At 46.6% G+C, this 17,049-nt stretch overlaps 1 protein-coding gene across 10 annotated transcripts in view; it reads left to right on the top strand.

Annotated features, from left to right (window-relative positions):
* The window catches only part of FHOD3 (formin homology 2 domain containing 3), a 461,736-nt gene that overhangs the window by 269,995 nt on the left and 174,692 nt on the right, over positions 1 to 17,049 (top strand). For all 10 annotated transcript variants that reach the window (XM_032310983.1, XM_032310980.1, XM_032310982.1 and 7 more), the window contains exons 6-7: positions 1,226 to 1,320; positions 15,166 to 15,277. In XM_032310983.1, the coding sequence (XP_032166874.1) occupies positions 1,226 to 1,320; positions 15,166 to 15,277 (207 nt within the window). The remainder of the gene's footprint in view (positions 1 to 1,225; positions 1,321 to 15,165; positions 15,278 to 17,049) is intronic.

Genomic DNA, 17,049 nt, shown 5'->3' with positions numbered 1-17,049 from the left:
AATGCAGTTTTTTGTGTCAGGAAAATGCTCGATATTTTAAAATTTTGAGTTTTTCATATTTAAGGGCATCATTTTTCTCAATGATTATGTGGTTTTGTTTGATCTTTTGTTGGCTAGGATAACAAGTATTTTTTAACATCACATATTTCTATGCTTGGAGTTAGTGTCTACCACTATTTTGTGTTTTACTATTTTCATTCGGCCCCATTTTCCAATGTCCTACGTATAAATGTGTATGTGCATGAGTGTATATAATAAAAGAATGGAAGAGAGATCCATATATTAAGAATGATTATCCTTAAATTATGGGATTATGAGTTATTTTCACTCCTCTGTGTTTACCAGTTTTCTGCAATGAGATGTCCTATGTGAACAGGAACCAAAGTGTTGCTTAAAAATGTCAGTCCTGTGCTAATTAATTATGGTGAAAGAAGATTTGGGAGGTCACACATGATTTAAGGACCTATTCAGCATATGTAACTTCTGTTTATTCATTATCTAGTATCCAAATGTTTTTTTTTAAATTAAGGGAACTAAAAAATTAGAATTAATAATCTTTTTTAAAAAGGTAGTAACATGACCTGAATTTTCTTTCTGGTGAATAAAGATAATACATAATGACTATCGTTTGCTTAAGTAGGAATCTGGGACTTGGTGTCTGACAAATGATTTTTCTCGTGCTTTCTGACATTTCTTTTTTTTAATCTGAAAAGTCTTTTAAAGGAATTGCAAATAATAAAACACATATTTATCTCTTCCCTGAAGGATTAAAATTGTATGAGCTCGGGATGGTCCTATAGCATCTGAGGCCTTCCAGGTTGCTTTTTAAAAACTTGATTTTTCCTCTTGGTCCCAGTGGGAGGCCACAACCCAGACACCATCCGAGGGATAGGGTTGCCCTGTCTGGGACTGCACACAGATATAGAAACATACAAACATGCATTTATACATCAAGATACACAGAGACAACAATCACTAGATTTCGTACCTTAATTGCATCTTCCAGACACCAGGAATAGCCCTTGCTTCCACTGCTATGGTCAACACTTTCTCTCTGAGATGAGATTTAGCTAATCTTGGAGCTCAGGAAATCTATCAGGTTTGGTTTGTGCCACACTGTGTGCTTACCATATGAAGATCTCAGCTGACATTATTATGTTCCCTGAAGATTACACGTACATGTAAAACTATAATGTCTCCTCCTTTTTTCTCTTCTCTTCTGTAGCTTTGGGCCAGATTATGTTGTATGTGGATGGGATGAATGGAGTAATAAACCACAATGAAACCATTCAGTGGCTGTACACTCTCATTGGGTCAAAGGTAAGAGAAGGTTATAGTTGAACATTTTATTCAGTTTGCATGTCATACACCTTTCTTTCTATTCTCCTCTCTGAGAAGGTTTTGCGAAAGAAATCCTGTTCCACTTGGTTCCAAGCCCTGTACCAGTACAACTGAGGACTACTATTTTATATGTATAAAAACACACTCAAGTTGCAAAAACCTTTTGAAATTTTTAACTCATTTTATGTTTTTTTTTTTCTTTTAAGCTTTAATCGGGTGCTTCTGGCACCTCTGTTTCTTAATGCTTAATTAAAAGACTGTATCATAGATACAGTATCAATCTTAGCTGCTCTGTTTCATCTTCATGTATGTTCAGTGACTTAAGGACATATTTTTGTGTGTATGTACGTATATGCTTGTTCCTGTATGTAGTTAAAGGTGAGGCCGCCTTTCAACTCTACGATAGTTAGAAAAGTAATTGACATTGAGTGAAGGTTGACCAGGCGCCATGGAAGGGGCTTTATGAGCATTATCTCCTTTAACCCACCTAGGACGGTGATAAGATAAATAACATTACCCCATCCATAGCTGAGAAAGTAGCAGGGACAACCCTCTCATTTCCCCCATGGATCTCGGCATGTGCGGACTTTATCCAGGCATGATGTGGCCTGAGGCCCACATGCTCTGGAACTGTGCCACTAAGGAAGGTTACCCTTCGCTTGGGGCATACCAGAGGTGGGGCAAGGCTCCGGTGTGGTCGTCCCTGGGTCTGCCTGTGGGGCCGCAGGAGACCCCTCCCATTGAGGAGGAGTGAGAAGGGATCCTGTTCGGAGCAGGTGCAAGTGAAGCCAGGCTGGAGTGTGGTCAGATCTGGGGTGAGGGTGGGTGGGGGCATCACGGAGGAGATTCACGTGAGTGTGGTGGGTGACATGGTCAGGCAGAGCATGGGTGGAGGCTTGAACCTGACTTACACACATCACAGAATCGACATAACGTTCTGGGGGTCCCTGGAGAGCACGGGGGCAGCCCAGACTGTTCCCCATCCCCATACTTGCTCCCACACCCACTTTGGCAAACCTGTCAGGGCTGGTGTGCACTAGCCTCTAGCTCCTGGTGACGAGTCCCATTCCTTAGCCCGACCTCTCCCATTACCTGCTTCCCAAAGACTCTGCTGTACCTCAGGAGTGCGTGCTCAGCCCAGATTTGACTCTGAGAACGGATCCTGTTTGAGGTTTATGTTCCCTACAGACTTCCAGAATCCTGGTGATGGTGCCCTTGTAGAGTGGGGAGGGCCTTTTCTCTGTTTGTGGCTCTGATATGTGGGACTGCTTGGATCCCAGATCCATGGTTGACACTTCACATCTCCCTCTCAGTGTTCCTTTTCCTCATATTACTGTTGATAGATCTCCCCATCCCATTTCATAATAGAAATAACATAGTTTCTCTCAGAAGACTGATGAACTTTTCTCTCTCTCTCTCTCTCTCTCTCTGGCTTTGTTTTCTATGGAAAATAGAAATGACTCTATTTACACCCTGCTGTGGGAGACCTTAGATGCTGAATGAAATGCCGGCTTTGCCTGGTTGATTTAGCGAGGCTGAGGGAAGATTTATATCTTTTCTCTTATTTCAGTGTTTTCTGTTCTTTCCTCATGCTGGGAGCCTTCCCCAACCTTCATATTCTATTGGAAGCTGCTCCCTTCCCAAGGCTCTCTGGTTGGTTTTGAAGACCCCACAGTCTAGGGAGATAGAAGGAGATTCTGCAGTAGAAATGGACTTTTGGTATATGTGGTAGACAAAGAAATCGTTGGGGGCGCCTGGGTGGCCCAGTCGGTTGAACGTCTGACTCTAGATCTCGGCTCCAGTCCTCATCTTGCGGTAGTGAGATCAAAGCCCGAGTTCGGCTCTGCGCCGGGTATGGAGCCTGCTTAGGATTCTCTCTCCCATTCCTGTTGCCCCTCCCCTCCTTCCAGAAAAAGAAATCTTTGTAGCTTTATTACAACTGTGATAAAACACCAATAGCCAGCCCTATTTCTAAAGGGAAACAAAACCCTAACATACTTAAAGTAGGAAACGTGAGAGCCTTTTAGCTCATCAGCAGGAAGGGGCCTGGAGTGAAAGCAAAGTCTAGGTGATGGGACGGGAGGAAGAAAGGGAGCACGCAGAGAGAAAGGCACCGAGATAAAGGGGGAGATGGAGAAAAGTGAGAGGAGAGATCCCAGGGCAGGACAAGAAAAAGAGAAGAGAAAAAGGAAACGGGCCGAACAGAAATCATTTCTCTGCTCAGTAGATGAGAGGAGGGCTCCGAGTGTACTGTGTTTCAACACCATCATGTCGATGTTTCTTGGGAATCGAAAGGACACCTCCTAGGGTGCCTGGGTGGCTCAGGCAATTAAGCCTCTGCCTTCAGCTCAGGTCATGATCCCAGGGTCCTGGGATCGAGCCCCGCATGGGGCTCTCTGTTTAGTGGGGAGTCTGCCTCTCCCTCTCCCTCTGCCCCTCACCCTTGTTCATGTGTGCACACTCTCTCTCTCTTTCTCTCTCTCTCTCTCTCTCTCTCTGTCAAATCAATAATAAAATCTTTAAAAAAAGTACTTCTTTATTGCCTTTCTAAATAACATGGAGAAATCATAAAATTCAAAGTCTTCAAGAATGAGTGTGTAGGAATTAGCCTCCCCAGCCTCCTTTTCCTGTTCAGGACACGTATATTTGTGACCTTGGGCATCTCTCCCCAGGCTCTGTGTCTAGGGTGGAGTGATCTCTTCCTTCCCAGCTGTGGATTCAGTGCTGGTTTGTTCTCCATCTTTCATTTCCCAAAGGAGGGTCCCTAATAGTCTCTGGCTTCTGAGCTCAACCCTGATCCGGTCACTGTGAAGGTGAGAAAATAGAGCCAATGATCAGCCTGAGCCTCGGAGCTTACCGTGTTGTGAGAGAGGGAACTGTGGGGACACCTGCTGCCCGTGTCCACTTACTGTGATGTCAGATGAAAGTATCGCTCTGTTCCCCATGGTGTGCTCGGTTCTGGGCCAGTGGTTGAAAGTCAACAGTGGCAGCAGTCATGAAACTGACGTTTGCTGTAATTCTCATGATATCACCTCTTATTTGCAAAACAGTGGTGGTGTCCCCTGACATTCCCCCCAACCCCCATGCCTGGGTAGCGAGGAGTCTTCAAGAAGCATGGCTGTACCAACCTGAAACCCTTAGGTCTTGAGAAGGAAGCCTCTATCCCCTTCTTACACATAGGCTTTCCCCCATTCACATTAAGAAATCAGGCCCTAGGGATTTCTTTTGACTAAATCTGATTTCTCAGAACCCAGAAGGTTTGCCTTAAGATCCTGTTCTTTTGCCTTAAACAGGGACAGAGCTGATGCATGAACTCTTGGGTTAGAGAAACTTTGTCATTCTGTTTTCATAATTCTTCATTTTCCTTCCATGAAAGGCAACAAGATGTGATTTTGCAGCCTGCCAGGGGCTCATTGTGCAATGCATATTTGCAGATATTTGAGACTCCTAGCCAGAGGAGAAAATGAGGCAATTGCAGCCAAATAATCACTTTTTTAAAAGAAAGGGGGAAAAAAAGGGTTTTCAATAAAGTGTTTCATTATATTTACACAGGCCCATCTTTAAGCTCCCCAGTCAGAGGTAAGAAGCCCATGTCCGTCCCATGACTACTCACCCAGCATGGGTTTTTTTCTTCTTCATACATCTGGAAGTCTAATTAATTGAGGTGAAATGATTTAGCTTGTACAGCCTGGCCTTGTGTCACTCCAACACGGAAAGTCTGTCTCTCTCTGTGGATCCCCTTCTGGCCCATCGGGGAGGCCCCAGGGCCCCCCACCTCCCGTGGGTTCTCCAGGGATGCCTCCAGATGCCGTCATGGAATCTGCACTCTCTGGACGACTGTCCACTTTGGCTCACCCCGCTGTCTCCATTTTTCTGTCCGTGCTGTGGAATCTAATTTTTCTCAGCTGTGCCCCAGGGGGCCGATCACCGATCTCTGGGCCTCTTTCGTCATGGGTGGGGACAGGCATGCTTGCACACTGTCAGAATTGTGAGATGGTGACACCTGGTCACAAGTTGCTGTGGAAACAGAATAATGGAAATATGGGGACATTTTTTGGAAAAGCCTCCTAGGTTTGGGTTTCTCTTTATGGATGCGTGAAAGGGTCACAGTTTTGAGTGTGGGCAGCCAGGAGTCTGGTATGGCCTCTGACGAGAAGAGAGAAGTTGGATATTGGGATTCTTTGGCAGGAAGGCTTTGACACACTGGTTTTGAGGTGAGGGTCATGTCCACAAGGAGGGCTGAGACAGTGCCTCCATGGTATCCGTTGCTCCAAGAAGAGGAGAGGAGATGCAGAGAGCCCTGTGGTCTCAGGTCATTGGCATGCCATTGCTGTATGATTCGTGCAGATGCCCCCCAGGGGAGTGAGACTGGAAGCTCTCTCTGAGTTATAGAGCATCAGACAGAACCCTGGCCTTGGAGAGATGGCAAAGTCCAGTTAAAGACTTGATATTCACCAGCCGCCTTCCTGATCCTTTTAGAGGCAGAGGGGGCGCCATTGCTGGGCCCTGGAATGGGTGGGAAGCCTTCCTTCCTGGGACCTGCGTCCACCTTTCTGATATTAATCAAACACTGTGCACTACTGTTGGGAGCAACACACCCTCATTTCCCCCCTAGAAGCTCTTTGAGCATTGAAAGGCCATTATCATGTCATCCTGTCCAAGCTAAGCTTGATGGCTTCCGCAGATAGTCCTTGACAACATAATTTGCAATTCCTCAGAACACTGGATACAGCATCCTTCCACAGATCTCACTTTTGATTCTTGAGGCTTTTCCGCAACAGCCCTGGGTGCTGGCTCACATTAGACTGATAATGCCCTAAACCTCCCAGGAGTTTTGTTTTTGTTTTTCTTATACATCCTTATTTGCTAGTTTCTTTCATTCTGCATCTCTGTGATTTCCACCTAAATGCAGCCCTTTGTGTTTGTTCCTGTTGATATCAGGTCAGAGTTCCGGCCTCAAGATTATTTTGCATTTTCCTTTGACCATTTTTATTACGTAAGTTGTTAATTCTAGTTTTATTTAACATACATTTAATAAGCAGAGCTTATTTGTCATTCACCAAAATTTCGATATAGGCAAGGAATGCATAAGCTTGCAGGATGACACTTTTCAGTCATTTTAGGGCCATTTTGGTGCAGTTAGTGGAAGGCACCAGACTCTGATCATCCAACCTCATTTCTTCATGGAGTTCTAAGGGCAAAGTCTAGTTGCGCTACATCTGCAGGTAAGCGCAGTTCTCTGAGACCAGATACACCTGTGTGATCCTTTGGGTGGATTGTTTTTTCATCTATAGAATGAGGATAATAATCTGTAAAATGGGGAAGGAAATAATAGTGAAGAATATATAAACCACTGATTACTGTGTCTGCACACAAGCGCCCTGTGTTGTGAGCTAACCTCTCTTTCCCCACAACTCCTACCAACTTCCTGTTTCAAAAAGGGAGGTAGGCTCTGCTTGCCAGAACCTGCTCACCTGGAAACTGCTGGTCCCAGGGATTTCCTTCTTTTTTCTAAGTGCTTATAAGACATTCATCCAGAAAGCCTTCGGAGCACATTGCCAGGGATCAATACAGGGTTTAATAAAGTGGGGGATATTAATTTTCTACTTCATTGGTAATCCATTTTCTGAAAATTGGGACTTTGCCTTGTTTGAGGTGTCTACCTTGTAAAATCTCAGAACGGCAAATATTCTGCTCACTTCTTAGCATCATGAGGGATCATGTTCATTAACAGGTTCAAAAGTAAAAACTGAAATAGAGTTGCCATGTTGAGAAGTCATTATCTGAATTCCTGTTCTCACTCTAGGGGAACATCTGACATACCATTGTTTGAGGTGCAGAATTTTCCAAGGTTTTTAATCTCTGCATCTTTGGATCCGCACATGAGGAAATGAGGATTGTGCACCTTCGTTAGAATCATTTTACCTTCAGAAGGACGCTAGTTAAGATGTCCTTGCATCTGGCTTCTGTCCAGGAAGAGGAAGTTTTAGGCTCTTAAAATGTTGCCTGTGATTGACATAAAAATATGCTTTGCATGGCTAAAACTGATTCACTCTCTTTTCCTCTGTTGTATTTTGGGCCATTTCTGTTGACTTGTCAAGTTAACCTATTCTTTGCTCAGCTGTGTGAGTCTTCCAGATGAACTTGGGAAATACGTTCTTCATCTCTTACAGTGCTTTTTGTTTCTAACATACATTTGTTTCTAACATCTGACCCTTTCTAGTTTCCCTCCCCTGAAATTTCTCATCTGTTCATGCACCTTGTCCCCCTTTTCCATGGGAGTTTTAACATATTGATTGGTGTGATTTATAGAATTGCAACACTGAGTTAAATCTGGTTCTGTTGCTTGCTTAGTTTCTTGATAGCAGGGGTGGGGACTTAGGGTTTTTAGAACTTTCAATGATTTTTGTCATGATCAAACAAGTAATAGTCGCGGGGCGCCTGGGTGGCTCAGATGATTGGGCATCTGCTTTCGGCTCAGGTCATGGTCCTGAGGTCTGGGGATCAAGCCCCGCATTGGTCTCTCTGCTTGGTGGGGGGTCTGCTTCTCCCTCTCTCTCTCTCTCTCCACTGTCTGCCCTGCTTGTGCTCTCTCACTCTCTCTGTCAAATAAATAAATAAAGTCCTTTTTTAAAAAAAAATTTATTTATTGGACAGAGATCACAAGTATGCAGAGAGGCAGGCAGAGAGAGAGGAGGAAGCAGGCTCCCCGCTGAGCAGAAAGCCTGATGCGGGGCTCGATCCCAGGACCCTGAGATCGTGACCTGAGCCGAAGACAGAGGCTTTAACCCACTGCGCCACCCAGGCGCCCCAATAAATAGTCTTAAAAAAATTTTTCCCTCTTAAAAAAAAAACAGTAATATTCTCTTCGTATATAACTTTAGAAATACAAAAAATGTCAAAATCGCCTGAAATACTTCTATATAGATTGAAGATACTTAGGATACTTAAGATAAATACTTCTACATAGATTTATGTGATCCCTTGGATGCCTCATCTGAGGATAATCTCAGTGGAAGAAAAAGAAAAAAAAAGAAGAGAAGAAATAATTTCACTCGATATTATTTTAGGAAGATGTCGGAGGGAGAGACCAGAGATTCGAACCAGACCTTATCGGAGCCAGGATGCTGAGGGGACCCTATGGTCCAGGATGGGTCTCCAGACACAGGGCTGGACAGGAGCTCATTCAGTCTCCTCTGAGATGATCCACTGCAGGGAGCTGATTTGTGGTAGGAACCATAACTCTCAAGAGGCTTGTTGATAAACGAGGATAGTACCTTACTAGTTGACCTAGGCAAGATCCCCATGAAACCAGAGCAGGGGGTGGGACTGTGACCCTTTTGACCTGGTAGGACCTTGGGTTGAGGACTAGCTGCTGTGTTTGGGCAACTGAAGAGGCTAGAAACGGGTGGTTCTAATAAGAATATTTGGGAGGATTCAGAAACCCTAGGGGAGCCTGTGCACGGTTCCTCAGCACAGAGTGCTCTAGGGGAGCTGGATGGGCAGGGGAACCCAACGAAGCGTAGGCTTCGTGGGAGCCGGTCTGGGAGTGGCCCTGCAGGCTCAGGGATGCCTTCATGGCACTGCTCAGCGGCTCCCACCTGCCAGGGCTCACCTGCCAGCCCTCCTCCACCCACCCTAAGCTGTCAAACTCTCATGAATTCACATGTGCCATCCCTTAGGCTTAGTTGTCCTCTGTCAGGTTTCCAGGGCTGATGATTCCTTTAGGAAAGCTCTTTAGCCTGGAATCTAGCTCACAAGAACATATTTGTCTCATTTCCCCAAGGCTTAAGTTTTTACACCATAGGGAAAGATGGGGTTCCTTCTAGTACAGTGGAAAGAATTCAATTGGCCTTTGTGTTTTCCTTTTGAGTTTCTTCAGAAATGAGTCGTGGGACACGTTGGGTAGCCTTCTAGAACACGGGACTTTGCATCTGAGAATGGGGATGTCACTAACCAGACAAGGACCCAACCTTGCTGATTTCTCACCTTCATGTTGTAAATATTACCAGCATGGTCTCCAAGGTAGTGGCTAAGTGCAGAGGTGTTTCGTATTCCTTAGTTCACAATAACAGATTGGATCTGTCTTACCTGTTACCAACAAACTCCTCATAATTACATGAAGGGTCCTAAAGGAAAGTTAGCAAAGTGGGTATTTTCTGGCCTGACCCACTTTTATCCACATCTCCTGCTAAACCCCAGAATTTTATCTCAATAGAAAATATTCATTTGTAACATTTTATATTATGATGATATTTAAGCATTACCAAAAACTCTGCCGTATGTTCTGTCCTGCAAGGTGTCCTCTCCACTAACTAGTAAATGCTTAAGGGCTTCCCAGACTCATACTTGGCTACTACCTAAATCAGAAATGTAGTTTGGTTCCCTTTCTGCAAATTCTGTCAGGTCATAAGCAGGTCGGCCATCAGGCCCTGAGGCCACAGCACATGGCTTTGGGGCAGGTGACTTCCAGTCCTGGCAGATGTGCCACACCTGGTCTCTGTGCTCCTCCCCTCACCCCCACACCAGGTACCTGCAAAGCCACAGCCCAGAGTTCTGTATTCATGTCATCTGTTGGGCCCACACTTGAATTCTGACCAAACCTATCTCATTTTGCAGACAGTGTCTTCAAAGGGGATAGACTCAGGGTCTGAGGCATCTGTTAGACTGTTGGATAAGCAGTTACAAATGCTTCAGGGCCTGTTCTGAGCTCAGGAATTCTGAGCTTAAGGATATGTCATTGGAATAAAGAATTTAAACAAGAAGGTCTTAAAAGTAAGTGTCTTTAGTCACTTGGCTCTTTGCTGTTATTAAAATACTCAGTATATTCTTAGTTCTGGTAAGCTGGTGAACAGTGTGGCAAAGCCTTATGTCAGCTACCTTACCAATTTCTAATTCAGCTTTAATAACCAGCATCCACTTCTAGAACATATATTTATACATTTTAGTGGAAAATGAAACAAATAGAATGAAGCATGTTTTTCTAACTTCCTTTGTAATTTAAATCCTGAGGTTTGGAAATTGTTTTCTTTTTATGCTTGTTGAATTTTTAGAAGAAGAGTAGGAATTCGGAGATTTTTTTTGGAATACTTTTATTTCTTCTTAATAAGCAGCATATTTGACCTTCTAAGTATAGTTCCTGTGTTTCTCTAAGTACAATAAAACATGAAGGGAGTTCCAGTTTGCTCTAATGTGCAAGATTATTCAGAAACTGGCTTTTATTCCTTTTCCATACATCTGGTAGTTACATTTTATTTAAAACCCAGATACCCGGTTCTGTACCAGCCAAGGCCATACTCTTACTGTGGGTTGGACCAGAAAATTGAAGAAGAAAAGAAAAAAAAAAAGGCAGAGTGCTATGTTGTCGGTATCTTGCCTCCCCTCCCTCGGGCTCAGCCTCCCTGGCACGGAGGTGACATCAGATCCCTACGCTGTTTATGGAATCTGGAGGCTCAGTCCCCAGACAGAGGCTTGACCCAACAAATATTACATCCTTTGTTCAAAAGCATCTCTGTTCCTCTGAAGACTCATGGCCTCTCTGAGTAAGATCGGAGTGCAAAATGATAGCTGCAACAGAAAGGAAAACCCAGCCCAGTGGCCCCCCGAAGTGTGCTAAACACTTAAGAGAAACACAATTCGCAGCTGGCTGCACATTCTTGCCCTGCCCTCATAACAAAGGGGTTGTCTCGGAGTCCCGTTAAATACTGTGATTTAGCTACATGTTTTAGGGCAATATAAAGCATAATTTATTATAATGGACTAGTGTTAAAATAGAATACTAGTATTCCCTAGAATGTAATTACATGTAAGGCAGGGAACGTGTAGCTCCAAGGCTGAATCTGGACCCCACGTGTTTCCTCTAGCCCACAGGAAGTGGCATTATCTGTGGGAGCGCAGACCCGAGGGCTGTCACTCGGGCTTTTCTCTTCCATGGGAGCCAGCAGCTGGATCAGCTCCACCTCTGTTCTACTGAAGCTTCCTGCCTACTGGCAAGTGCTCTCTGTCCTCAGCAGCCTGGTTTGGAGGGCTTCTCGTACAGAGAACGCTAGTTGTGGTGTGTGGAGGTACACTCAGCGCTGTCTCAGCAGCGAGATGACCATCTCCGTGAAGCCAGCACCATGGGTTTGTTAGCCCCTCATAGAATCCTGATGGATGCTGGCTGTCTGGAAAGCACTTGAAGTTGTTGAAAGCAGTAGCACAGCCTCTTGGGATGGGAGGGACCTTAAAAGGGGTCAGCCATCTACCACCATCCAGGTTCTGAATTTCTTCTGCAGTGTCTTTAGCAGGTGGCCACTCAGAACCCTCCAGACGGGAGGGATTTGCCTACTTGGCCTTGTACCACTGCTTCTGAGACCGATTCCTTTTTGCCCTGTACTCCCTGAACTGTTTTATGACTGGTCGCTCTCTGTTCTCATGTGATCCATGTACCTTCAGAATGAGAATTGATTCCTATGGACTTTCCTTCGGTGCAGACAGATGGGCCTGTGTTGGAGCCTGTAAGTCATGGCAGTGAAACCTGTCATTAGAACATGAGGGAGCCCCGGGCAGAGCTGAAAATCTAACAGTTCACCTTGGAGGGACAGTGCCTTGTCCCTTGGAGGAGCCTTTAGTGGCAGAGCCGGGCCGTGGGGTGTGTGCTGTCCCCTGTGCAGCTTGCCCCCACCTTCCTCATTTGTGGTCCTTCCTCTTGCTGCCATGCGGGCCCTGCCTCTCCAGTCTGTCACTGTCCTGTGGTTTGTCCCTTCCCAGTGGACACGGGCTGGCAACCTCCTTTGCCATTCCTATTAGAATGGGTCTCAGATCAGCACGATGGCTCCAAATGTGGATTTTTAAGAGCTTTGCGATGAGCAGCGTGTTTGGACTTGGAGGAATGGGTGTGTGGCCTCCGCTGTGGCTGTTCCAAGGCTCTGGAGGGTTTTGACTGCATTCCAGATACTTGTGGGCATCAAATTAAATGATTTCTGTATAAATAAGGGTTGATGTAGAAACCTTTTTAAAGTAATGTGCTTTTATTACTTTCAAGTCTCTACAGTAATGCTAATAAGGTATTTCTGGGGAGGAGTCCTGCTGGACATATTTGATGATTAGTTAGGACATGCTTGCAATTAGTACCATGCATTTTCATAAATTCACGTTCTGCTCTTTTTTCTAAAGTAGTTTAACTATCCAACATGTTTGTTAATTTCAGATAGTAAGGCTTCCAAACACACATAAATGTAAACTTAGACTCGATAGAAGCCTAAAATCGTGAAGCAGAAGAGTTTGGGATTTTTTTTTTTTTTATAAAAATACAATGCCAAAAGTGCTCCAAACAGAACCTCTACAGCAAAGGAGAAGCAGACATGAATAGACATGTTGAGACCAATAAAAAAAGACTTTGCTGGAAAACAGCAAATCCCTGGGACTGTGTTGCCCAAGATCTTGTGACCACAGAGATGCTCAGAAAGAACCTTGAGGAGAGGGGCACTAGGGGGGCCCCCGGCTGAGACCAGCTCATGGGAGGAGTGGGGTGGGCACCAGCCAGGATCTTGCCCAGGAAGGCATTGAGAAGGCTTAACGTACTTCGTAATAGTCCGCCCACGGAGGAAGTTGCCCAGGCTTGCTGGTTGTTTTATTTACTTGAAGAACTGTCTACGGCTCTAAACATACAAAGATAGAACAGTTCATTATGGCTTGCCTTCCCCCTCTACCCCCAACCTTGTGGGTGAAAAAAATATTCTGGAATTCAGTCTTTTCCTAGTTTGGGAGCAGAGGACTGAATGCGGGGCTCAAGTTATGCAGGTAAAAACCCTCTAAAGAGCTTAGAGCCCTCTAAAGAATTCCGTTTTCGGGGTGGTAAGCATGGAAGCCCAAGGTGCTCCTTGTCCTCATTATGATTGTGGAGGGGCCCCGGTGAGAGAAGTGCAGGGTTACCCGCCATGGCCGCTCAGTGTGTGGCGGGACCTGGCGCTGACACGGGGAGTGGAGGGAACGGGCTGGGATGGCAGGGGGTACGGAATGAGCACCTGGGGATCAAGGGTTCTCTTCTGGCCGCCTGAATTCGAGGTGCTTGTTAGCGTATGAGTAGTGATGTCAGGGGTCATGTGGGAGTCAGAGCCCAGGAGCTTGGTCAGGCCTTTGAGCCATAGATAGAATTTAAACCCAAGAGACTGGTTGGACACACCTAGAGAGAGGATATGGAAAGAGAAGGAAAAAATGCAGGAGTGAACGCTAAGGCCTTCCCCCACGTAAAGGTCGAGCATCCTGGAAGGAGCCAGCAAAGAAGTGGCCCCTCGGGTCGGAGACTGGGTTCAGCCACGGTGACAGGAAACTGTTCTTGGAGGGAGCGATTGTGTCCTGTGCTGCTGCGGCCTGCCGTGAGCAGAGAAGCAGCCATTGGATTTGACAACATGGAGGCCATTGGCAACGCTACGAGGAGAAATTTAATTTGCTCCATGGTGATGTAAGCTCTGTCAGGTGAGGTCGAGGAGTCTGTGGGAAGTGAGGAAGAGGAGCCAGGGAGTGGGGCAATCCTTTGGAGGAGTTTTTCTGTAAAAGGGAGCTGAGAGCCAAGGCAGTGGCTGGAGAGGGATGTGGAGTCAAGGAGAAGAGAGATGAGGAGGGAAGGATGCCAGAGGAGCAAGGGCAAGGGGGTCAAGTCGACGTGTTTGCATGACGTTGGGGAGATGACCTCATAGGGGGGATGTTTTGATACTGTTCACTGTGGGGTGTGCTCCAAGGTCTTTGTGAAATCTGCATGTGTCCTTAGTGTTTTGCTGTGAGTTGTCACCTCCGGGAGGCCCTGGTCTTCCATGGGTTGCAGATGGAGAACCTGGAGCTGATTCCGCACGACCAAGGAGATGGAGATGAGGGGTCGTGCACTGACTGGTCACTAACTCACTCATTCATTCAGGGAGCAAAGCTCACAGAGCCCACTCCACGCCAAACGAGGTTCTGGGTCCTGCCATGATTCAGAATAGCAACCCCCCTTCCCGAAGGTGTTACTTTATGCGGGGTGGGACATTGCCAAGCAAATGACTAGGGCGGGATGGTAGCCCAGAGTAAGCTCCTCCTTGCTCAGATGCATAACTCGAACCCATTTCCAGGAGACAGTTGGTGGGTGAGTTCCTTTGGGAGGAGGTTCTTGGCAGGTGGGGGTCTGGGAAGGGAGACTATAGATAACGAATTGAATTGTGGCAGCATCACCTGGGGGAATGGGGGAGTGACCTAGAAAACCCCCTCCCCCAAGGCTGCCACAGGTACCCACCAGGGCTGGCGAAGCTTCAGCTGAGAGACTCAGGGATTTCTCTGGGTGTGTAACCTGCAGCCTGTGTGACAGGAGGTCCCTGGGCTGTGGGTGGCTCCTCAAGAATGCTGTGCCCTGGGCCCAGCAGGATGGGACTTGGTTCAGATTCCTGCTTCCCTCAGCTCCGTGGTGTGGCTTTGGGCAAGTCCTTTACCTTGCTGCGCCTGCTTCCTTACCGGAAAAATAAGAGTTGTGATGGTTCCTACCTCACAGCTTTCTACTCTGGATAAAACGAAGCCCCTGCCATAGGAAGGGCTACCTTGTCTGTCAAGAGACCCCAGGGTATGAGCTCGGGAGCCAGAGGCCCTGGGTTCGAATTCTGATTCTGTTTCCGGCCGTGGGCAGGATAGTCTGTGCCTCAGTTTCCTGATCTGTGCAATGGAGCTAATATTAATTCTTGCTCCTGACGCATCTGGCAAAGGAATCTGTGTGCCCGCAGAGAAGAGTTCCCCAGGCCAAAGCAAGCGCGGGGGGCCAGCCTGCCTTCGGGTGCCCACAGGCGTCCACAGCTGCGTGATGCTCTTCTGTTCTCTGGGCAGTTCCGGCTGGTGGTGAAGACAGCCCTGAAGCTGCTGCTCGTGTTTGTGGAGTACTCCGAGTCGAATGCGCCTCTTCTGATCCAGGCTGTCTCTGCTGTGGACACCAAACGGGGTAAGTAGTCACACCCACTCTTCCATCAAGGTGGGCATGTCCGCTGGAGGCAGACTCCCATTTTTAACATGTTCGAAACAGGATGGAGAATGAACAGAATTCCCTTTGTGCTGACTCCCTGCTATTAGAAACGTATTTTTTTAGATTGTAAGCACACGGCGATCAGAGATGGAACATGGTTCAACAGTGCAAAAAAAAGCATTCGTGGGCTTACCCAGGTCAGGTCAGACCCAAGCTTATATTTATGCCCTGTCCCTAGCCCCTCCACTGAACCCAGAGAACCAGCTCCTTCTCCCCTTTCCCATTTTGTCCCGGTCGCTGTGTCTCCTTTCTCCACTCCTCTCACACAAGCTTTATCAGCTCTGGCCCTTAGAAGTTCCGTCTCATACCCCCTACTGGGGGCCCTCTCCGCAGTCACCTGGCATCTCTCACTTCCGCGATCAGCAGATTCTTCTACAACACAAATTTGGTTATATTGTTTCCCTGCCAGTGGCTTCCCAATGCCTGCAGCATTAGGTCCCCACCCTGCAACTGATCCTTAAGCATCCAGCCCCTGTCCACCTGCCACCCCCATGTCTCACCTGGCCTGAATGACCCCTACCCTAGCATGGGTCAGTCACTCAGACCCCCCTATGACCCCTTCTTTGCTCTGTTGTTGTCACTGATGCTTCCCATGAGTGTGTGCCCTGCTGGAGGGAGGTTAGATCTTCGGTTCTCCTCTTGGGGTCCCAGCACTTAGCTGGCCCACGGCAGGCAGGCCTTCCATGCAGGCCTTTGGATTTGGCTTAGTGTGTGACCTGCTGTGGGCCCTAGAAATTGTGAAGCCTGAAGCTAAAATGTTAGGAGGTTTTGGTTTTGTCCTTTTAAAAAAAATTGGGGGTTTGTTATTGCTACTGTCCTCCCCTCAAAGATGCAAGAAGAACAAAAACTTGGTAACTTTTTTTTTTTTTATAACGATAATACTCTCTGTAGAATAATTGGGGAAAAAGTATAAAAGAGACCATAACAAATCACCTCTAGTCTCACCAGACAGAAATAATTGTTAACACATTGATATATTTCCTTACAGTTTCGTGTATGTGTCTCTGGGCACACACTTATGCACAAATCAGCCTATGTACAACTGTCAAAAACAAGGGGCCTAGATAGCACTCTTTGATTCAAACCATTTGTATCTCTGACTCAGCATTGCTGAGACCCACCTTCCAGGGCTGAATCCAAAGGTGAAAGAAAGTAGCTCACTAGTTACTTCAACAGTTTGCAAATAAGCTAATGAAAGCCATCCAGGGCCATAAATTGAGCCCCCATACGTTTCCCACGAATGCACCAGCAGATGTCAGCCCGAGGCATGGCGGATGGCAGGTTAGAGGTAACTCCAGGCTTGTGCATGGGGAGAGGGGTTTGAGAGAGACACCCCCTCATGTGTGGACGGGGGCCGTGAATCTGGAAGATGGATCGCAGACTGGGGCGGGCCTGTGTGTTTCTGCCACAGTGTGTTTCCATCTGGTGCCGCAGTTTAAATCTCTCATGGCCAAGAGCAGATTATGGGGCCAGCTGAGAATCCTTAGTGAAGTCCGTCAGTTCCTCAGACACCAGGGTTTGTGTTTCCGGGGTCAGTTAATGAGGTTTAGGGCCAAAGTGGGGTATATGGGAAGACAGTGAGGCAGACCCTTTTATTGGTCCTGGGGAGGATCATACTCCATCCCCCAGCTCTGGGGGTTACATTGGACAGTTAATGGACTTCTTGTTCTCCTGTCCTAAATTTCACACAA

Source organism: Mustela erminea, chromosome 13, assembly GCF_009829155.1.
Source record: "Mustela erminea isolate mMusErm1 chromosome 13, mMusErm1.Pri, whole genome shotgun sequence".
NCBI classification, from domain to species: domain Eukaryota; kingdom Metazoa; phylum Chordata; class Mammalia; order Carnivora; family Mustelidae; genus Mustela; species Mustela erminea.
Note: the sequence above shows the minus strand (reverse complement) of the source record. Positions and strands in the feature narration are given on the sequence as shown.